The 22,903-nt window shown below is 44.0% G+C and overlaps 1 protein-coding gene across 3 annotated transcripts in view; it reads left to right on the top strand.

Moving 5' to 3' along the window:
• Positions 1-22,903, top strand: part of ZDHHC8 (zinc finger DHHC-type palmitoyltransferase 8) — a 112,897-nt gene that overhangs the window by 67,195 nt on the left and 22,799 nt on the right. For all 3 annotated transcript variants that reach the window (XR_009115360.1, XR_009115359.1, XM_058037113.1), the window contains exons 2-3: positions 18,356-18,477; positions 21,795-21,952. Coding sequence is in view for 1 of the 3 variants with exons in the window: in XM_058037113.1 (XP_057893096.1) it covers positions 18,356-18,477; positions 21,795-21,952 (280 nt within the window). In the remaining 2 variants the exon portion in view is untranslated. The remainder of the gene's footprint in view (positions 1-18,355; positions 18,478-21,794; positions 21,953-22,903) is intronic.

The following is a 22,903-nucleotide window of genomic DNA, read 5'->3' as shown; positions in this document are numbered from 1 at the left end:
ACAGACACCATGTGGCAACTCTCAAGGAAGAGATCTAATTTTTTGTTTCGAGGATTAAACTTCTAAGCCCCAGTTTCCACTCTTTGCCTACTCTCTCAAGGAGCTGAGACTTGAGGGTGGGAGGATTATGTACTGTTATACATTTGTGTAAATGTGAAACATTGACTGGAAATTGCAGGAGGAGACTGCAACCAAACAGCTGTCTTTGCAAATTTAATATTTATTGCAGAGTTAAACAAAATGCCTTATTGTTTAGAGCATTATTTGCCTTGGGCATTGGCTTAGACAGACACGTTGGCTGAAAAGAATTTCCTAACTCCCTTTTCCACACAACAGAAGATTAAGTAGATAATAGCAACAATTGGCTGTTTTGATCTGGCCTTGACATATGTTCCAAGCATCTACTTCATGATTCAACTACATTATTTTTCTCTTTCATGGCTGCAGCATTTTACTCCTACTTTACCATTGCTGCCACTTATGAGCCATCAGGGGCTTCTTTCTGGTCAGAAGTAAACAATTATAAAAGATTCTTGCTGCATAGTGTGTAAATTCTTTATGCACAGGGAGTATTCCTGACACATTTTTAGTATGCAAAGTTTTTCAGAGTTAAGAGAAAGCTCAATTGAATGAAACAAGTTCAAATCAAAAGTTAGAGGAATTGTTTGAGGAAAAAGGCCCAGAAGAGCTGTGATGTTACATGATGATGGTAATGAAAGTGGGAGACAATGAATGGCAGAATATTTTTGTACAGAGCTTTCCCCTGAAGTTTCTCTGACTGTCCTCATGCACCATCTCACCATGTGCTAGGAAGAGGCTTCTGATCAGCAATATAAGTGGGTCACATAAGTTTCCTGCATCTTGCCAGGCCCCCAGGCAGCTGTATTAAACCTTTTTCAAAATGCTTACTTAGTTTCTGAACAGAATTTATCAGCTGGCACAGAGCAGTGGTTTAACTAGTTCACTCCTTGATGCAAATGGAAGTTGTAGGAAAAGCTGTAGGAAGTGCTGTTTCCTTTCTGTGTGCTGCTCTGCAGACAGTACCAGCTGGTACAGCAGCATGTTGGTGACGGTGTTGGTGCCCATCTTCTCTGGAAGGCAAAGGTTTGAGGCTTCTGTCTGTCCTTTTGACAGACTCAAGGCTGGCTCCAGCCGGTGCTCAGCTCCAGCTGTGCTGGAAGGTAGTTTTTTGATTCCTGTGCTTGTACTACAGTCCTGCTCCTGTCAGATCTTGGATCAGAAGGCAGGGATGCACTTACACCCAGGGAAAGTTGTCTTCCTGTGTGCCTAGGCACCATGTTAGTCTGTTAGTCTGTTTTATGTTATCAATGAATTGCAAAGTCCACATTGTAATTGGTTTAAATGAGAATATGGAGTAGAGTCTGACACAGTGGAGTTGCAGTGAGTGGTTGCCAAAGCTCTGAGGGACCAGAGTTTGCAGCCACATTAAGACAGGGCATAACTGGAAGTATCTGAAAGTTGAGGGTGTATCTTTCCTTGACCCATTTTCCTCTCACACAGCTGTAGTGGCAGGAGATGAGGGAGCATTAAATGATTGTAATACCCACAGCTCTGTGTTTCTTTATGCTTATTTAGTTGCTGTGTCTGAGTCTCTGAGCAGTCTGCACACACTGCAGGCACTGCCCCTGTTTCAAACACAGAGCACTCAGTGAGTTAAGGTCAGTTTTGCAGAATCTGCCACAGTGTGGAAGATGCTGAGCAGCAAACTGGTAGAGTTGCTTCAGTTACTGAAATTAAAATACTTAAGCAAACTGACTAAATGGGCTTCTGCATCTGCATTGCAGATTTGCACTGACCTGGTAGATCGATGTTAGACTTGGCTGTGCTAATACAATTTTTCTACCAGACTGCAGTTAATTACCCAATACTGGCTGGCAGCATCCACTTGTGAGGGTGTATCCACTCTGCAGAGATGGGATGCTTCAGGTGCAAAAGATTTCAAGGTGACTCTCACAGCCTGGCCTCCACTTGTGACTGTTACAGTACAGGAAAGTCCATGTAGCACTGGAGACAACAACATTGATTGGCTAAAATTTATAGAAACTGAAAATTGAGGGGAAGGTACAGTAACACAGTGTTGTAGTGTTGGCTTTCACTGAGTATATAGAAAATGCCATCATAAAAGACAAAGGTAAAACATGTTTTTCCTATTCGCTAGAAAAAGTACTTTGTGCCTACTGGAAAGTCCAGAAATTTCCAAAGCCCAGAAGTTTCCATAGAAATAATGAGCAAATTTATGTGTCCTTTGTGAAAACAGTTTTTGATCCAGGAGATGCTGTTCTTATTATGCCTGTTAGTCTTTGTGAACTTCTGTGAAGTTAGACTAGGTGTCAAGCCAAACACAACTGTTTGTAATATTGTTTGCACACAAAGCAAGGTGTGGTGTTAGAAGTAGTTTTCAGCACAAAAGCAAATGACAAACAATAGATTTCATTAGTAGAAAAAAATGAATTGGATTGGTTCAGCCAACAACTTTGCTAGTTATAAAAAAAAAAATAGCCTGAACAAGTCCTGTCCTTTCTGATGGAGGTTATCCAACAAATCTTTCACATTGTTATCAGTCTGCAAATCAACTTGACACAGTCATTGGTTCCTATAATTTGAGATCAGGTGGTCACTGCTGGATTTTAACTGGCTTAGGACCCACTAGCAGGGCCCCTTGGGACTGGCACTTTCACCATTTGCCATGGCTGTGAGAGGCAGCTGCAGGTCATTTACTCTGCCTCCTGAGTCACACTCAGGGAACCCTTAATCCAAAACGAATGCTGGAAATCGTCCCCCGTGGACCTGGCAAAGTCATCCAAGCTGAAGACAGATGGGAAATTGCAACAATTTGCAAGAGAGATGTTCCAGAGAGGTTCTGCTTTTCGTGCTTTGTGCTCCTGGCTCAGGGAGGGGGAGCTGGAGGTTTAACTCTCCTGCAGACACAGTGAGCCTGTGTGCAGACTGTTCTGGAGCGTCCCGAGCTCCGTGTGGTGTGTGTGTGCATCGTGGGGTGGTGGAAAAACAAGCCACGCATTCTCTAGCCTGTCACCACGGGCTTTCTTCCTGTTTGAAGGGCAATGAGCACTTCAAGTTCTTTTCTTTGTCGCTGGCTGTGCTGTTGTAAATGAGCAACACAAGGCTGTGTAATTTGAACAATTCAACGCCCGCGTGTTTGTGCAGGCGAGGGCTCGCAGTCCAACCAAACACGTAGGAAACAGAATCCTGGTAGAAAGGGAATCTGTTCTCCTTGGCTGCTCCTCCCCTCTGCCCAGGCAGCCCTTCTGCCAGAAGTGCACACCCAGGATGGCTTTCCCAAAGGGCTTTGCTGGGATGGTTTAAGTTCTCAGTTAAACCATCACTGAGAGGCCCCTCACTGTCTGGAGCACTGGCACAGGGGCTCCATGGGAGCACACCCTCTGCACAGCCTCTGCTTTTTCTACATCTGTTAGGATGTTCTGAATTCACTTTAACCCCTTTTTTGTTTTGTTGGCACAAATTGTGAATAACTGAAAACATTTCCAGTTCAAGGCAGGGTTCTGCTGTCTTGGCATCTGTTCCTATTCAGAATGAGGATACTTGCATTTTCTTGCTGGCTGTGTTTACTGTATCTTTAGCATAACCATATCATTCTCTCTAGCTGTTATGTTTTTCCAACATCCACAAAAAGTCCCTGGTTAAACTAAGCCATGGTTATGTGAATTTGAGAGAAACAAGGAATACCAAAGGAGCTGCTGCATAGCAGTTACTAAAGAAACAAGGCAGATGCATTTTCTCATCTTGCACAGTTAAGACAGCTAACATGGAGCTTTTATTTTCTTTCTAATAGCCCTCTGAAGGAGGGCTGTGTTCTCTACAGCCTTTGCAAGCATGGAGTTTTGCAATTCAGAAATACTAACAATTCCTAAATAATTATTAATTCAGCAAAGCTGATTGCTTTTGTTCATGGCAGGAAGGGATGCAGTCAAACCCCAACCTCCAGATGTCCCAGGGACTGTGGTTTGCCTTGAGCTGTCCTGGGGAGGGTGGAGAGAAAATATGATGCTTTAGAAGTTAAATACAGAGTTAAACTGCTGTGTGGCAGTGCTCCATTTCGAGGGAAAAGACAAGATCCAAACAATCTTATGTTTAATTACAAAAAATCAAAGCAAAGCACCATGAAAAGCAAGCACATTTGTTAACTTGTCAATGACTTGATGGATCTGGTATTGTAAAAAAAAAAATAAAACCTGCTGATATCTCTGTTTATTGTTGAACAGCAGATGTTGAAGAGCTGATAAAATGAGTGTGTCACTCATGTCCAAGGAATAAACAATGTTAAAGGCTCTTTTCCTCTCTGTGGTGTGTGGAAGCAGGCCTGTAAGTGTGGCAGGATTAATATCACAAGCAAGAAGCTTTGGGAGGGCTGTTGTGACAGAGGATGAGGAAGAGGATGGGCCCCACTCCTCATCTGCATCTCCTTGCCCAACCTGCAGCAGTGTAAATCTCTTGTTTAAGGATGTACCAGTCTCTTGCTGAGAGTCATTAATTTCAGCCATTCTTTTAGTAAGTCATTGTCCCTAGTTGGTGAACTTCTCTTGGGACAGGCTATAATACCTTCCAGTTAACTTTTATTGACATATCTTTGTATTAGTTTAAATGGAAAACTTCCCAAAATTGCTGAAGTTAATGTTAAAAGTGAGGTGTTTCCAGAGGGAAAAAAACTGTGCTGAATTGTGGAATATATGAACAAACTGGTGAAAAAAATGTCCCCCCCACCCAGGTCACTCAAAATACCTGACTGTGCTTCTTCAGGTAAATAAGCAAAAGCCTGTTTTTAGTCCATTGGGTGGGTGAGAAAAATATTATCTGGATGAATCAAATGTGCATCCTGGAACTAAAACATAAAAAAGCCACTCTTCTGGCTCTGAAAAAGAAATTGCTTTTCATATTCACCAGAGGGTACTTCAGGGATTTAACTCCCCAGAACATGGTTCATTTCTACCTTGTACTTGACCTGTGGAACCAGGTGCACTGTACTACAATTTCAGAAATTACAAGTTTTCTTCAAAGTTTTCCTCAGAGTACGAGTTGCAGCTCTGTGCTTGGATTTTCTGATTACTTTGATTTTCTTTTTTTTTATTTTGTCCCCTCAGTAAAAGGAGATGATGGAGAAGTTTCATCTTAGCATGCTTTGCTTATATCTCTGTGGCTGTTCTCCTGTGATGTGCAGCTCCACATTTCCCCTATCCACTGTGGCAGATTCATCTGCTTTTAAAGAGGAGTGTAAAGGGCAGTGAGGTATCCCAGAGTTAATAAGTTCTCTAGTATAAGCCAAAATTAGTTTGCTGGTGGTTTATTTCAGGAAATATTCAAGGAAGAAAGGACAGGAGGGATAAGAGATTCATTCAAAAACACTGAACAGTAAATTATTTTCATTACACTGTGACAGCTGTTCAACAAGAAGTAAATGTTCATTTTTTTTTTTCTGACAAGGAGAATGATGGTCTCTACCTTTTAAATTAAATCAAGGGAAAAAATATTAATTAAGAACTTAACAAAGTTCAGGAGCAACTGGTTATTTTAAAAGTACACATATTAGTGCAAGCTATTGCCACTGGAAGCAAGGACAGAACTCCACAGACAAACCATCCCACAGTTCAGATCTGGAGCCAGACCTCTGGTTGAAAATTTGGCCTGGAAGTCTCTCAACAGTTAAAGCATAAGATGCTGGACACTCTTCATTCTGGTCCAAGCTGGGAATCTGGAAAGTGCAATGTTTAAGCTGAATATTCACTTTGATTCTTGGAAATAGGAACAAGTTTCATCAAGAAACTGTTTCTTTTTTTATTTTTCTTTTCTTTTCCATTCCTGAATTGGTTTGTGTATTGCATATCATTAGCAGATGGTGGCACATATGTCATTTCCATAGTCTTCTATTTTGGTACAGGAGCTGCTAATTGTCCCATTTTGACTTGAGAGTATTAAGTTTTGTTAATGTATCTCAGGTAATTGTAATTAGCTTATGTTCCTGAATTATGGCCACAGAGTTGGAAGGGTTTTCATTCATCACATCCAGTGCATAATTGTAGCTTTCCTGGTTACTCTGTGATCCTGCCAAAGAAACACACCCCAAAATGACCAAACCCATGGGCTTTTAGTGAGCAGTGAGGGATTAACAGCTACCCTGTGTCCACTGCACTGTGTGAGCAAGCTCTTCCTCTGCCTTTAAAAGTTCTGAGTTTGGGGGTATCGTCAGTAATACAAAAGTGAAGCATTGACACTTCCCCACCTTTGTGGCTGCTGGGGGGGATCCTCACCTTGTGCATTTTGGAGTGGGATTGACAAGAAACAAATCTATACACCAGCCTCAATCCCATTTCCCTGTCTCTATACCAGCCTGAATCCCATTTCCCTGTCTCTGTAATTAAGATGCTATCCCCTCATAGGATGTTTTCTAAGAAAGTAATTTTGTTTTCTGTCAGCCTGAATTGAATACCTGTGCTCCAGCACAAATATTGGAAGACTGGCTTTATATTTTGTCTAAGCTGACAGAGACACTTAGACCTCAGGAGGTGATGCTGCTAGGTTTCATTATTTAAATTTTAAAAAATTACTATTAATGTGACAGTCACTGTGGTCTGTTTTAGGTTTTTATTGGTCCCCAAAAGCATTTTGGTTTTTTATGGGTTCTGTAATAAGATCTTCCCTGCAGGAGAAGCTGCCTGCAGAAGCCTGCCCTAATCCTGTTAGATGGTAAGCAGAGATGTTTCAGTCATTGATGTGCAGGCAGGGGAGTCTTGGGACAGTGATTTAATAGTTTGAGAAGGCTGTGACTGTTCTCCCTTAGTTGTTCTTCTTGGTGTCTGTTGAGAGAATGCTGGGGAAGAGCCTCTGCATGTGTCACCTTTGCCCTGAGCCTGGGACACCTGTGTGCAGCTCCATGGGCTCCCAGACCCAGGGAGGCACCTGGGAATGCCTTGGAGTGGCCACACAGCCAGATGAAAGCAGCAACTGCATCGTGCTGCTCTGCTGCAGCAGGACGTGTGGGACTGCTCAGTCATTTGATTTAGAACAGGACAAAGGGAGGGAGAGAAGATGAAACAATGTCTGAAAGTCAAGGAGATCCAAGGAAAGGAGAATAGTTCCACAGAGGGAAGGAAAAGGCAGATTTCTCGTAGAGATGTTTAGAAAAAGGCTCTTTTGACTCTGCTGCTGCCTGGGGGTGTCCTTCCCAAAATTAGAAAGGGGAATGAAGATAATGTTGTTACAGGGGGAGGCTGGAGATAGTGAGAACAAGCTGAGTTTGATGTGTTTCTTCATTTGATGAAAACAAATGAAGAAATGTGTTTGGTTTTGTAACATTTCCACCAGGTTAGGCAGTGGAGTTGTGTTTTTGCACCCTTGGTTTGGTTTGAACTGTTGTTTCCCTCACTTGCAATATAATCTTACACATTTGCTTGCAGGCTTGTGTGTCCCACTACCCTCTGCTGGAAGAAATGAGGATTTTTCAGCTCAGTCCTTGAGCCCCAGAACAGTCCCAGACCTCCAGCAGAAATGGGCAGGGAAGCAGTTTGGGAAGATCCCAGTTCTGCCCTGCTGTTGCTGGCATCCACCCTGCAGGGAAAGACGTGGGGTATAAAAATGTGTTTGGTTTCAGGGCAGTGCATGGCCAGGAGAGGGGTGCACGTGGTGTTTGTGTAGCAGGGGGCTGCATGGGTGGTGTCCTGGTCAGTTTTGTTACCTTGGTCATAAATGTTAGGTCTGTTGCATTTTATGATTAAAGGTGTTGCCATAATAGGCTGAATCACTGATGATTCTCCTCTGATGTCCAGTTTCAAAAGGTGACTGGGACCTTCAAGCTGATGCCTTAAGATTGGGTGAAACATCCCAAAGCAGGTGGTCACAGGAGTATGTTCTTCCCAAATGTAAAGTTTTATATGTTGAAACATGATGGTCTCTTATATTTTTCTTTTCTTAAATCAGCTAAAATAATTTTGATTTTTCATTCCCTGTGTAAAATCTTAATATATTAAGGCTTATACCTGCTGTGCAAATGTTCCTTTTCAGTGTAGTGAGAATGAGGTATAAAAATGTCATGCTCCTAGTTCAGGTTTCCATAAAACCCCTTCAAGAGGATATTCCAGAGGGAAATTAAAGATGAGATTCTAAGAGAGACTTTTGTTTTATTATTATATATTTGCTCCAGTACTTGATATATGAGAATGTTTACGCTTTCTACCCTATCTTCTGTATCTATTTGCAATAGAGGTGCCTTTATCTCTTTGTTTTCTCCATCTCTTCTGTAAAATATGAAGTCCCTAATCATTTTGGTTCACACAGGGGAAGCCTGCAATAACTGCAGTAATTTTGCTGCTCCATGTGTCTGGAAATCTTGAAACAAGAGAGTTCAGATTGGAACTGGTTTTCTTTCCCCACATGGGCAAGCGACTGCATAGATGAATGACCCTGTGCAGCAGTTCTGAAGCATGTTATTCAGGCCATGGACAGGTATTGTTTCCAGATTTCAAAGGCAATACAAGATCCAGACAGGTCTGCTAGAAACTCTGGTCTCAATTAGTTGTAAATTTCCTGAACAGCATTTTCCAGTCATGGAAGAAATTGAACTGTTATCACCCACCTGACAGGATTTTCCTGCCCCTCCTTTGTCCAAGTCTCTGTAGTGCCCCAGCCCTGCACAGAGCAGCTGGCAGATCTGTCAGAGCCAGCTGGGTTTGGGTACATTGCTACATCAGTGCATTGGTACCTTTGGTACATTGGTACATTTATTTGGGGCATTGGTACATTGGTACATTTATTTGGGACATTGGTACATTGGTACATTGGTACCTTTGGTGCATTGGTACATTGTACATTTATTTGGGACATTAGTACATTGGTACATTGGTACATTTATTTGGTACATTGGTACCTTTGGTACATTTATTTGGTGCATTGGTACATTGGTACCTTTGGTACATTGGTACATTTATTTGGTACATTGGTACCTTTGGTACATTGGTACATTTATTTGGGGCATTGGTACATTGGTACATTGGTACCTTTGGTACATTTATTTGGTGCATTGGTACATTGGTACCTTTGGTACATTGGTACATTTATTTGGTGCATTAGTACATTGGTACACTTATTTGGGGCATTGGTACATTGGTACCTTTGGTACATTGGTACATTTATTTGGTGCATTGGTACATTTATTTGGTGCATTGGTACATTTATTTGGTGCATTGGTACATTGGTACATTTATTTGGTGCATTGGTACCTTTGGTACATTGGTACCTTTGGTACATTGGTACATTTATTTGGTGCATTGGTACATTTATTTGGTGCATTGGTACATTTATTTGGTGCATTAGTACATTGGTACACTTATTTGGGGCATTGGTACATTGGTACCCTTGGTACGTTGGTACATTTATTTGGTACATTGGTACCTTTGGTACATTGGTACATTTATTTGGTGCATTGGTACCTTTGGTACATTGGTACCTTTGGTACATTGGTACATTTATTTGGTGATTTGGTACATTGGTACATTTATTTGGTGCATTGGTACCTTTGGTACACTGGTACATTTATTTGGTGCATTGGTACATTTGCCCTGCCAGACTCCTCGGTGGTGGGGACAGTGTCAGACCTCACCTGCAGTGGATGGTCCATCCTGTCCCTCCAGGGCTGGTCATGCAACATCCCTGGCAGGGCCAGCTCTGCTGCTGTTCCTGCTTTTCTTCTTTTGCCCTGCATCTTTGAAAGCTCATTGTGGTACCCTGTTCTCTGCTAATCCATCGAGGACATGATCACAGAGTTCAGAGCTCACACTGAATGCTTCTTCTGCATATTGGCTCATTGTTAATTTAAGTGGCACATACTTTAATCTAATAGATGCTGTCTTTTAGTTAGGTAATTGCTCCAGAAGCTGTAAAGGGATGGTGTCTTGTGAAGTTTAATTTCTTTCTACTGAGCTCATGTGGAAAAGGAATATCTAAAAAATCAAATTAACTTTTCAACAAGGGTAATATAGACTGCCTTTTCACTGAAGTCACCACCTCCCTCCTTATATCATAATATTTCTTGTTTCTCTCTCTCTCTCTCTCTCTCATCACCACATACTTAAAATGATCTGCCTTGTTTCCACTACCCCACTATGTCAGGAATTCAAACACTGAATGTGTACTAGAAGTTCTGTGGTTGGGGAATACAGTGAGCAAGGGTACAAATCCTTGAGTGCCAGTAGCTGGGGTCACCTTGAGTGTGTCTGAATTAGGCTGCTGATAATTTAAACTTGTCTTAAAAAGCAACTCTGTAGCAGCAGCCCACCTTAGCTTTCCCCATTGCTGGGTTCATGTGTGTATTGAGAAGGATGAAGACAACAGAGAAACAGGAGAACATCCTTCAGCCAGGGAGGAGCTCTCCTGTGCCTTTTTTCCATCTGGGGATCTGGCAAATGCCATTCCTGCTATCCAGCAAAAACCTGTGTTACTGATTGCTGAGAGGTCTGGAAGGTCATGAGAGTCACTGGTGGTGACCAAATAAACCATGTTCTTTACTCCTCAGGGAAATGGGATCTGGAGGACTCTGGATGAGGGGCTGTCCTTTTCAGCACTGCTGTAGTCAGTGTGACATTCATTTCATAGTTCTGATGTTTACAAATTGGAAGCACAAGTCTGCGTTCCACATGGTGTTTGCAAAAATGCTCAGAAAAGCTCAGCTTGTGTAGAGTTGTGGGTCCCTCTCAGACACTGTGAGGTACCTTCTGCCCTCCCTGGACACTGGCCTGGGCAGCTGCACTGTCATTACTGCTGAAGTGATGCACAGGGGAGCACAGACAGGGCAGTGCAGCCTCATGCACTGAGAGCCCTGCTGTGTTATGAATTACTGGTTCATACAGCATCTTTCAGAGATAATTCTCTGATTTCCTATTTAGCAAGGTTTCCATGGCTTGATGACTTGCTTGTGTGACCTTTGGAATGGGCTGGATGTCACTCAGCTGTTGCACTGCAGGGATGCCTGTGGCCAGCCCTGTGCAGACAGAACTGCACAGGAATGTTACTGAGCTCCTTTTTTTGCCAACCAAGTGTGTTTAAAATTTCAGTGTGACAGGGCAACTAGTGTCTCTCCTGCTGTGATTATTTTGCAGCTATTGCCCTTCTCTTCTGTCATGACCCAAACACCACCCATACACTCAGCTCTCCTACTGGCTGCTGGAAAAAGCAGAGTTCATTTCCAGCTGCCCAGCATGGGATTAACAAAAGGTTGATGCATGTCTGGGAAGCCCTGGATTGCATTTTCCTTGCCTCTTCCAGCTTGTGTGGCATTTTAGGCTTTGCAAAGTCCAGGATTGAAAAAGCAAACAAAAGGTGTTAGACTCTGGATTTGCGTGCTCACTCCATGTGCCTGCACCCACAATCTGCTCTGACTTGCCCAAGCACTGGCAATTGGCTCCTTTCCTGAGGCACCAGAGCATTCTCTGCTGCTCTGGTGATGCTGCTCACAGCCCATTAGACACTTGAAGTGCCACGAAGACCTCCTACTCACTTTGCTGTGAGCATCATCCTCTTGTGAGCATCATCCTCTTGTCATACAAAAATGTTCCTGTGTGCTCTGAAATGCAGCCTGGCTGTGCCCGGATCAGTGTGCAGTGCAAACCAAGAGCTGGGCATTCCAAGGGCTGCTGCACTATTACAGAATATTCCTCTACAAGTACATCAAAACCTCTCTCCTGGGCCTTCCTGGATGTCAGTAAGTGCAGACTGACTCTGAGTAGGGCCTGAACTCCTGCAGAACAGAGCACATTTCAAAGCAGGATTTTGCTGGGTTGCTGTGTGTTTGCAGGTGAGCCCAGCCCTGCCTGCCCAAGCCCTGCTCTGAGCAGTGTGAGAGCAGCTCCTGGCAGTAGCCAATGGCTTGGCTATAATTGGGGTGGCTCTTTCAGCTTCCTGGGCTCACTGAGTGTGCAGAGAGCATCTCTGCAAGGCCTGAGCCCTGAGCCCTGAGCCCAGGCCAGGCCTCTCTGCTGGCTGTGCACACCATGTGAAGTCACACAGCTCACACAGCACCTGCTGCCCACTGGCTGCAGGGTCAGCCTGTGCCTGGACAGTGGGTCTGGGGTGGCTGCACAGCTTCTGAACGTGAGGGTGGTGGGTGAGTTTGCACCTGTGGTGGTCTCACTCAGACTGGGTTGTTGGTATTCTTGTTACTTTCTGTGTTTCTCCCACATTAGTTCACATGACAATACTGGCTTTTCTCCGATATTTGGAGACTGTTAAAAAAGGGAGGAAGGGAACATGATCCAGAGCTTTCAGGCAGCTTTGTGAAAAGGGCAGATTGTGTTTTACTTTGGGGGTGATGTATAGCCTGGATAAGATTTTTCACCAAGGACCATTACATCTCAAGTTGACTTTTTAATTGATTTAGCTCCTCTGATCTGGAAGTTGCCAGACATGAACCACTAGCCTTTGGATGGAGTCCAGAGTGTAGTGGAAAGTTCACTGAAACCCCATCAGCTCTTGTTAAACCTGAGTGAATTCCAGCCCAGCACATTTCTTGTGAATAATTAAACACAGTTAAGCAGGTGATGGATTTGAACCTCTGTCTCTAGTGTTCATCTATATTTCAGTGAGCAAGGGACTCATGAAATTAATGAGGTTTTTGGTGGTGGGATTTGGGGTGATTTTTTGCCTCTTCTGCTGGATAATTTCATCTGAAGAATCAGGGTAGATGTTTTGGTAGGTCCTATTTATCACCAGTGTGAGCTGTTCTATGTAGCAATCAGCTCTCATAATTTACTGCTTTTCAGTAATAAATTTTCCAGTATTTACTCGTCCTTTTCCCATTTTTTGGTAACATTTGGATTTGTTATCCTTTACTTTGATATCACTTTCTGTCAGTACAACTGCCATACTCACAGAGTGTAGTGCTATGGCAACGATGTATTATCTGCAGTCTTGCCAATGAGTAAGATATGGTGCAGAAATTAGTTCACTTATCAAAATCTGATGTGCAGAGCTGAGCAAAGAACCTGACAGTCCAGAACCTCCTGCTATTTTCACAAGACCTGCTGTTCTGTTTCACATTGGTTATGACACTCACATAAATTCTCTTCTGACTGTTTCCAGTGATGCCTTGTTAAACCTACAGATGTCTCAGCACCTTGGAAAATATTTTTAGATGTACAATAATCTTCATGCTGTCTTTGATAGTGACAAAAAATGGAAAATGAGCAATTTTTTTTTCTTCTGTTACTATTCCAGAAAGGTACTTTTCTGTAATTTCAGGGTAGGAAAAATCATATAAATAGAAAAAACTCGCCCAGACTGGGAAATGTGAGAAATGTTTTAGATTAACACTGCTAAAGACTAAGAGATCTCTGCCCTTCTCTGCTCTGTGGTGCAGACTGGGCCATGCACAGCCTTCAGGATGTCTTGCACCTTCTCTGTTCCACATAAAACTGATGGAATGGTCTTTAAAGTACAATGTTTACATCCAACTCCAGATCCTTCTACAGTGTGGGTGTAAGAATCAGACAGTTGACAGCCCTTTCATTTATGTTCCAGCTGGTGCAGTGCTGCTTGAGGACTTTTACCTCTGTGGACCTGTCCCTGCTCTGGTGTGTCCTCTCAGCCTTCCTGGCTCTTTTGCCTTACAAGACAGGGCAGCTTTTGGATAGCCCAGATGTTGGTTCCAGCTCCTAGGGTTGATATTAGAAATGTTAAATCTTTGGTCAGATGATTAGGAATTGTTTGTATGGATTTTACAGTGCAAATATGTTCTTAGCAGTCAGGGTTTGGCTAGAAGCTCTTGGAAAGGAGTCAGGGACAGGCTTCTACAGTCTGTGGACATTGTTTGAAAGTTTCCAGTGAAATTAGTACTTGTTCTTAGTCAAATTATATTTGCTTGTTGACCCCTCTTATCTAATTAGTCCCTACTTTACTGAACTGCTTCTACTTGCATGCACTGAATCAGCTGTTCCACATTACTCTTTTACCACTGTGATGGCAGGAGCACATTTGAGCTAAGAGGTGCTTTCTTTTCCATGTGACCCCATGCCTTGTGATTTGTGGAGAAATAGTTTTGTTGTGCATCAGCCATCTCTTTGAGGCTGAGGGGAAGGATCTCAGATCAAATATCAGGTGCAGCTGAGCAGCCAATTAGACAATCCTTGAGAGCCTTCTTGTTAGATGTGGATAAGTGTCCAAACCTGGATGGCCATCTCCTGAGGTTCCCACATCTCTGTGCACTGCACAAGCAGCTTCAGCAAAGGGCAGGGTTGTGACCTCCTGCCCCATGTCCTGCTCCTTGTCTCTGGCCTCCAGATGTGCTCACCTGTGCTTGTGGTGCTGCAGGCAGGTGTAAAATGAACCAGCCTTGTTTGCTGGCTAAATCACAGACCCATCCTCACACCATGCCCTGTTCAGGGGAGGCTGCTGGGTGCCCAGAGCTGCCTTCAGGGGCACAAACACCACAGACACCAGCCTGGCCCTAACAGAGGTGCTTTCAGACTTTCAGACTCTCTGCCCTGCAGAGTGGTGATCTGGCAGGGTTTGGTCTCATTTGCAGAATATGGAACTGGGGTGGCTGGGGGCAGTAGGTGACTTTTGGTGGCTTGTGGGGCAATGTCAGAACCAAGACTAGAACCTGGTTCTTGCAATTCCAGGCTCCATTCTCTGTGGCCTACTGTCCTCTAACAATGTTTTAATGAAAAATGCAAAATATTAATTTAGAGCAGGATTCAAGAAAAATGTCCTGTTCAATTACTTAATCATAGGTGAACTAGAATTGTAAGACACAAACATGTCTTGCTACAAAGCACCAGGCAAAAAAGCAAAAAGGATTATTTGTTGTTTAATTTAGCAGAGGAAGGCAGCTGATCATGCTAAGTCTATCTGACACCTAGCAAGTTGTGTGATCCTATTTGTTAATCTTTTTAACTTTCTGTTTTATTAGGATAGGGTTTCAAGAGCAAATAGGATAAATGAGATTAAATCTGTCGCCCTGAATTACTCTCCACTGAGTTATGAACAGAATCACTGTGTGTCAGAGAAGTATAATTATGAGGGAAATGCTGCCTGTGTAATTGTGTGCTTTGTTTGGGAAAATTTGAGATCTGTAATTATCCCCAGCGTGCCATGGTGCTGTGTGCTGGCTCTGAACCTCTGCAGTAAACAAAGAAAGGGAAGTTGTTCTTTGGAGCAGTCCTTGAGCAGTATGGCTGGTACCTGCAACATTACCCTGCAGGTCTTCTGGTTCAAGGGAGGAATCCAAATTAACTTGGAATAGGACACACATTGTACAATTACTGTCTCAGAGAAAAATCTGGTGGTGCTTCATTAGGGGATCATACACTGGTCCTGGCTCTGTGTAATTCTTGTAGCCCTATAAAAGTTGTGGTACCCTTCCTGATATATAATTCCACTATGAGATGATTTAAAGACACAAAACTGCAGCCTCTTGAAATTTTGGGTTCACCAGCCAAAGAAAGCTTTAAATCCTGTGTGCTGTTTGTCTGGATTCACAACAGCTTCTGTTAGGAAAAAGGAAAGGAGAAGTTCAGCTATAATTGTTCCTATATAATAGGCACAATTGCTGCTGGAAGTAGATCTCCTGGAGAGAGGATATGCACAAAGTAAAAAGAACTTGCTACAGGTCCTGCTTCAACACTTGTGCAGCTTTCTTCTTGAGGCAGAGGGGCAGAAGCCAGGCTTTCACATGATGGGTTAGTGATAAAACAACCTGCTAGGCTCTGATTAGAATTTCTGTCATTTTGCCAGAAATCATATGTGCATTAGTGAGGGGCAGGGAGGCTGCATCATTTTGGTGAATCCTATTGGATTATTTTTTTTCAGACCTCTTTACAGTTATGAGCCAGGACTTGATCTCCACATCTGTTTTTATTGGCCAGTTAAGTTTACAAATGAGTCCTCTTTTGTCCCATCTAATTTTATGTAATCTGTGATGCTGCATAACAATTCTGGGAAGAAGAAATGGAAGGATTGTGAACTGACCTTGTGGCAAGTATGTGCAGTGACTCACTCTATTCTTTATTTCAACTTCCGTGAAGTCTTTTCAGATACACTGTTTACTCATTAAATGTGCTGTGCAGTTTATCTTATGGCTAAAATTCTTCCTAATATTTTGATATATTTGTTGGGAACATGACAAAATAAATCATAAATGAGAATGTTAAAAACTGCTTGCATTAATAATCTGAGACAGTCTCTCCAATTATAATCTCATTCAGAGTAACTGGTTATCTGTAAGAAAGGGTTTCCTGTCCCTTGATTTGCCAACCTACGTGACTTTACTGCCAAGGACATCTCTCCTCCATGCTTGACAAGCAATGGGTAACTTCATAATCTTTCTCTGTGTAGGCAATTTCTTCATGGGAAGAAATTAAGTCAGTCATGCCCATTACTGAATCTAATTTTACTATAATTTAGAGGGAAGAACTCTTCCCTGAGTAGAATTGATTTTATAACCGCTTACTTCAGGACTTATTTTACTTTCCTCCAGAGGATGTGGCAGAAACTGTTGTTAGTGGCAGGCCTGCAGTTTGCTTGGCAAGGTCACTGCAGCAGCACCTTTCCTGGCAAGTGAGAAACTTGTGCCTTGCTTTGGTTTGCAGTCATCAGCAGCTGCTCTGAGGCAAACTGAGCAAGGCAGCAAGTCAGAGTGAGCTCTCTGCTTGTTGAAATTCCATCTTTTGGGAAACAAGAGGTTCCTAGGGAAGGTACCTCCTGCAGTCAAGCTGTCTTTGGCTGGTTTTTTCTCCTTCTCCCTTAGTCAGCCTGGAGGTTTGGCCCTGGCCACAGAGGTGTCTTGCTCATGGCTTTATAGTTCTTTCACCCTGGGCAGGACTTGTGCATATTTTCTCACTCCAGGCTAGGCTGAGTGAAGCACACACAAGGAAAGTCCTTTTAAAAGCAGTTTGCACCAGTGCTGTGGTAAAAGCCCAGCAGTGAAGAGGCGGGGAATGCAGAACAATCTCTTTTTGTCTGCCCACAAAGAAACAGGAGAAGAAAACGTGGTGACTTCCTAACAGTGGTCACAAGAGCAGGTTTGACAGTGTCCCTTCAAGGTCAGTAACACCATTCTCAGCTGTTCAAAGCAGCCTCTTGCTAGCAAACCCAGTGCAAATTCGTGGAAGAGGGCTGCTTGCTTGTTGTTTTCTCCTTGTTTGCTCAGGCTTCAGTCTGGCAGGCAATCAGACCCAATTGTAGATGTAATGCAGGGAAAATACCAGAATACATGGGCCAGAGTGTGCTTTATGCTAATGGCAGCAGGCATTGCTAAATGTCTGCCTGCTCAGCAGCCTTGGAAGGGTCCTTGGCTGTCAAAACAAGTGGAAATCTAAGGAGCAGCTCAGTAGGGGTCTTTTTTTCAATTGCATACTTTGACCCACATTCTTCCTTATTTATATTTGCAAGTATCATGAGATTGATCAGATTTTTCTTCTCAGTGGCCCTGTAACACCAAACCTCCTCCTGCAGGAGAAATGCATTTGGTGGAGTGTTCAGAGGTTGTGAATGGCTGAGTGAATGCACACTGCTTTTTATTTGGTGAAGCTGCCTGTAAGGCAGGCTCTTTTCTGCCTCATCATGCCCTTCTCTGCTGGTAGGAAGTGTTTTTTGCAGTTTGAACAATTTTCTTCTAATTAACAAGAATTTCCCCATCCTCTTTCCAAAGTGTTCTACTTGTTCTCCTTTACCCTTTATCTTCAGTTCCTCTCAGTTACACTCACTGGGTAAGCAACAAATCTTTCAGGTGCTTCTGAACATTGTTCACATGGCATATGCCATCTACTTTCTTTTTGCTATTGCATTTTCTGCTGACACCTGCAAAGCCTGGTCTGACAAAACTTTCCCCCAAGGAGAGGTTTTGTAGTATTGGTTCTGAGTGTTAAAAACCATGGAAGCTTAGTGAAAAGCAAATGTGATTCTCTTTGCCCCTGCTTTGGGGATCAGTGGTTTGAATCCTATTGTGCTTTACACCACGGAAAATTGAAAGTAACCCCAGCTGCAACAAGGCAGCAGAGAAGGTAAAAGAATTGCAACAATGGGCTGAAGCTGCTGCACAGAGCTGTAAAACGCCAGGTTGCAGATGAGGCAATCGGGTGGCAAAGCCCTGTGAGCCCTGGGAACAATCAGGGCTTTCTGTGCTCTGGAACAAAGCAGCTTTACAGAGGGTGTTGCAGTGATCACTGAAACTGGCTCCCTGGAACTTTCTGTTGCACTGCACATTCAGCCTTGCTGCATGGCTGGGGTGGCCCAGAGAACTTTCTGTGTGGTGGTAATGAGTGGGAAGAAACCATGAGTTACAGCTGAAAGCCTTACCCATGACTCTTCTTCTCCACAGGTGCCCCTGGTTGACAAAAGCCATCTCCCCAGCCATCCCAGTGTACAATGGACTCGTTTTCTTGTTTGTGCTGGCAAACTTCAGCATGGCAACTTTCATGGACCCTGGAGTTTTCCCACGAGGTAACAGAAATCGGGATGTTGCAGGGATGGGGGGAGGGGGACATTGAAAATCCAAGCCAAAGGAGGTGCCAGGTATCCAGACACACAAGTTGCTGATTGATCTTGTATACTTTATTTATTTATTTACTATACTTGACTGTCATTAGGGTGAGATGGCAGTGAAATGCTGGGCACCCTCCAGCTCCCTTCTGAGCTCCTGGGTGTCCTCACACTTGCTCAGACTGGCACTCGAGGGCACGGGGTTGTGTAGAATGGTTCTCCTTGGACAGCTCTCCTGAGTGATGTGATTTTGATTGCTATCCCCTGTGTCATGCTGGCACACTGCATTTAAGTCACTGTCTTCACCAGAGGTAGCAGAGCATGGCAGAGGCTAAACTTCCTGCAAGTTTCATCAAAGCAGTCCTTCCAGAATACCTTAAAAGAAATGCAGAAGCATTGAACGCTAGAACAGATAATGATTAAGGCTTGCCTTAGAGTGTCTAAAAATATATACATTTAGAAAGATATTCCTGCTTAAATTAGTACTGATTCACAGCTGATTAAATAGGATAGAGATCACTCAGCTTTTGTAATGGGAACCACAGTGCAGCTATCTCTTTTAACACATCCTAATGAGAGAATTATCACCTCATTTTATCTGTCTTCCAATAATTATTCACATGCAGTTTGCAGCAGAGACTGCTCTAGGCAGTCTGTCTAAACCAATGGATCTGTGCTGTCTGCAAGCTGTGCTTCCTCACCTCTGTTCACCAAGTTCAGGGTCTGTTTTGCATTGCTACCTGACAAGAGCAAGGCACCAGTCCTGCTGGTTTCCCTGAATAGCAAGGCCAGGTTTCTCCAGGTAGCATGGTCTAATAATGAGCATCTCTCTGCCATTCCTCTCAGCTGAAGCTTCTGAACCCCTGATTAAGTGTTGCAGCACTCCAGTTGAGGAAATTATTGTGTGTAAAGGCAATCTAAGGCAGAGGCAAGATCCAGTCACTTGTGTAAGATCAACAGATACGCTGTATAGGTACTTAAAGCTACAAATGCTAGTGACTTTCAAAAGAGCTTATGCAGGAGTTTTGAGGAGTTTCCTGGACTTGTTAGTTTCTTTATCTCAGCAGAGATAGCCGTGGTTAATTAAACATTAAACATTATCAGTCTGAGAATCCAGTGTGTTTGTGCAGGGCAGTTCCCTCAGAGCAGAGCTGGACATCACCGGGCCCTGGGAGTGATCAGTGCTCAATGTATTGTCAGTTCATTCCTTCCTCTGGGCTTCTCTAACTTCCTTTTGCAAACAAGTTCTTCATTTTGGACTTTGCATTTAAGGAAAAAACACACAGGGAGATCAAACAGAAACTTCCTCATCACCTTCCCTCCCATCCCATCTCCCTTTACACAAGGGAGTCAGGAGCAAAGCAGGAAGAGGAGGAGCTCCTAAAGTTCACCCCTCTACAGTCTCTCACTTCATTTGTGGCCTTGGCCTTGCATCTCTGTGCCTGTGCTTTATCAGGAAGATGCTGGGAGCAAGGGGAGAGAAAAGACATGGCATTCGTCCTGGGAGAAGGTAATGGAGTAGGAGTTCAGATGTGTGAAGGAAGCAAACTGATAAGGGAGAAGATGGAAAAGACTATAAATACCAGTGCTGGGAGGAAAGAGGAGCAGATGTTATTTCAGATCACAAGTGTGCATGTGAAAAAAAGCTTATCACCACCCCACGCCGCCCGCAGAGCTGCCAGCGCAAGGAGTTCAGGAATTGTAGGAGGGACTTAAAATGAATACACAATCACTCCATTTGCTTTCTGCTGTTGAAATCAGGTTCAGTCTTCTTGGTTTTCAAGCTTCTTAGCACATTTCTGATAGTTAGGAATTTACTTCAAAACAAAACCAATGAATAAGTAGTACAAAAGCTGAGACTAATGAAATCACACAATTCCTTAAGGAAGCCATCAAGAATCTGTTAGAAAAATATGAGACTGGGCTGCTCCATGTCAGTGGGTCAGTGTATGAGAATCTGTGTAGTAAGATACATTCCTTTGTCAATGTATTCTTCTGCTCAGGTCTCTGGAAACTGGAAGTAAGCACATTTCCAGCTATATTATATGAGCTTGCCCATCTGGCAGATAGAACTTGGCCTGTGGGGGGAAATGATAAAAGTTGGGCTGCAGAAACCCAGCTTGTTGAAGAGGAGCTTAATCAAGCTCACAGCTCTGTTACTCATTTTTATATTTTTTTTTAATTTGTTGGCTCTCTGAATCCTTCTGCTATGAATCAGTATTGGCTCTGTGTGAGTGAATTTCTGGTAATACACCAGAATGAATGAGTAGGAAAGGAAGTATCAAGTAACTGCAATTTGGGCTGCCTTGAAAAATCTGATTTACAGTCTCTAGGCTGAGACTGGCAATGTTTTTTGCTGGCTAATTATACCAACTACAATCGGCTTTCAGTATTTTTGATGTGGATCTGTTTTGTACAAACTCTGTGTTTGAATTCTGCAAAAGGAACATGTTTAAATGCATGTAGGTATATATAATGTACAGACTTTTTGTCAGCATAGTCAGATTTTTTATAAGAGCTTAAATGGTTTGACTGTTCCGGTGTCTTGTTTTCATCTGCCCACATGTATTACACAGCCTGGGCAGGTTTATAATGGTATTGGAGAACCTAAAGACTGTATTTATAGAAGTGCCTAAGGGATTTAGAGTCTGGCTCTCTCTGAGAGTCCCACTGACTAGTTAGGAAGGAAAATTATAGGGAATGGTGCCAGTACAGCACTCTGCTTCCACACACAAACGTTAATCCAGAGAATACTTGCAGATAAATACTGTAGCTGAGCCAGATCCCAAGCTCATCTAGGTGAAGGTAGAAATTCCCTCTGAAGTCAATGGAAATTGGATCATGATAACACATCTAGAGAAGATTTAATATAGAACTGCATGACAGTAATTGATGCTCCTCTGGGACAACATTATCAAATTCCACCTAATTTGGAGCCAGTCAACCAATGCCAGCTGCACTATAATGTTTAACCAGGTGTTAAATAGATGTGAACTTCTTAGATTTTCTGTCAGGAGGAAACAAATAAAGATCACAGGAATCTAGAAGAATATTTTTTCTTCCCAGTATATATTTGTCTGTTATAGACTGGGGTTTTTTTTGTGCATTTCTTTTTAAATGGTCTCTTTTCTTAAGCAGGGCTGAGGTGATAAACCATCACATAACACAACACAATAAGGGCACTGTGCAGTGTCCCTGTGGCCCAGGGGCTGACAGGATTAGCTCTTTTCTCCTTGCCCTGTGCTACCTGCCCTAACTCTGAGTTTTGCGTTGAGCAGCGGACGAGGATGAGGATAAGGACGACGACTTCCGTGCGCCGCTGTACAAGAACGTGGAGATCAAAGGAATCCAAGTACGGATGAAGTGGTGCGCGACCTGCCACTTCTACCGCCCGCCCCGCTGCTCCCACTGCAGCGTCTGCGACAACTGCGTGGAGGTAACGCTGCTGGGCTGCCTGCTCTGGGAACGGGCTGCTGGGCGGCCCTGCTCTGGGAACGGGCTGCTGGGCTGCCCTGCTCTGGGAACGGGCTGCTGGGCTGCTGGGCTGCCCTGCTCTGGGAACGGGCTGCTGGGCTGCCCTGCTCTGGGAACGGGCTGCTGGGCTGGCCAGCACGGGCTCTGGGCTGTCCCTGCTCTGGGAACGGGCTGCTGGGCTGCTGGGCTGCCCTGCTCTGGGAACGGGCTGCTGGGCTGCCCTGCTCTGGGAACGGGCTGCTGGGCTGCCCCACACGGGCTCTGGGCTGCCCTGCTCTGGGAACGGGGTGCTGGGCTGCCCTGCTCTGGGAACAGGCTCTGGGCTGCCCTGCTCTGGGAACGGGCTGCTGGGCTGGCCAGCACGGGCTCTGGGCTGTCCCTGCTCTGGGAACGGGCTGCTGGGCTGGCCAGCACGGGCTCTGGCCTTTCCCCTGCTCTGGGAACGGGCTGCTGGGCTGCCCCACACAGGCTCTGGGCTGGCCCTGCTCTGGGAATGGGCTGCTGGGCTGGCCAACATGGGCTCTGGGCTGGCCCTGCTCTGGGGACAGAGTTCCAGCTCTGGGGAGTTCACAGCTGGGCTCCGGTCGCCGGCCGGGGGTCTGTGTACAAATCACAAACGGGACGGGACTGCTGAGGAACATGCCTTGAGCTGTTTTATTTTCTAGCATCAGTCTCATTACATGGTTATGGCAATGGGAAGAGGCCATCAGTACATATTCTAGGCAGCAGACTAAGAACTTAATGTTATGACTTACTTTATAAGTTTTTTTTTTAATAATCACACGAAGCAAAAGCATATTGGGGAGTTCTGGGGAGTTCACAGCTGGACTCCCACTGAGCAGTGCCATTCGTAGCACAGCCCTCAGTTATGTGTGTTACAAATGCAACGATGCTTGTTGTCAGCCCTGTCACC

The sequence above is a fragment of the Melospiza georgiana genome, chromosome 18 (assembly GCF_028018845.1).
Source record: "Melospiza georgiana isolate bMelGeo1 chromosome 18, bMelGeo1.pri, whole genome shotgun sequence".
Classification (NCBI taxonomy): Eukaryota; Metazoa; Chordata; class Aves; order Passeriformes; family Passerellidae; genus Melospiza; species Melospiza georgiana.
The sequence above is the reverse complement of the archived record's forward strand: the minus strand, read 5'-3'. Positions and strand labels throughout refer to the sequence as shown.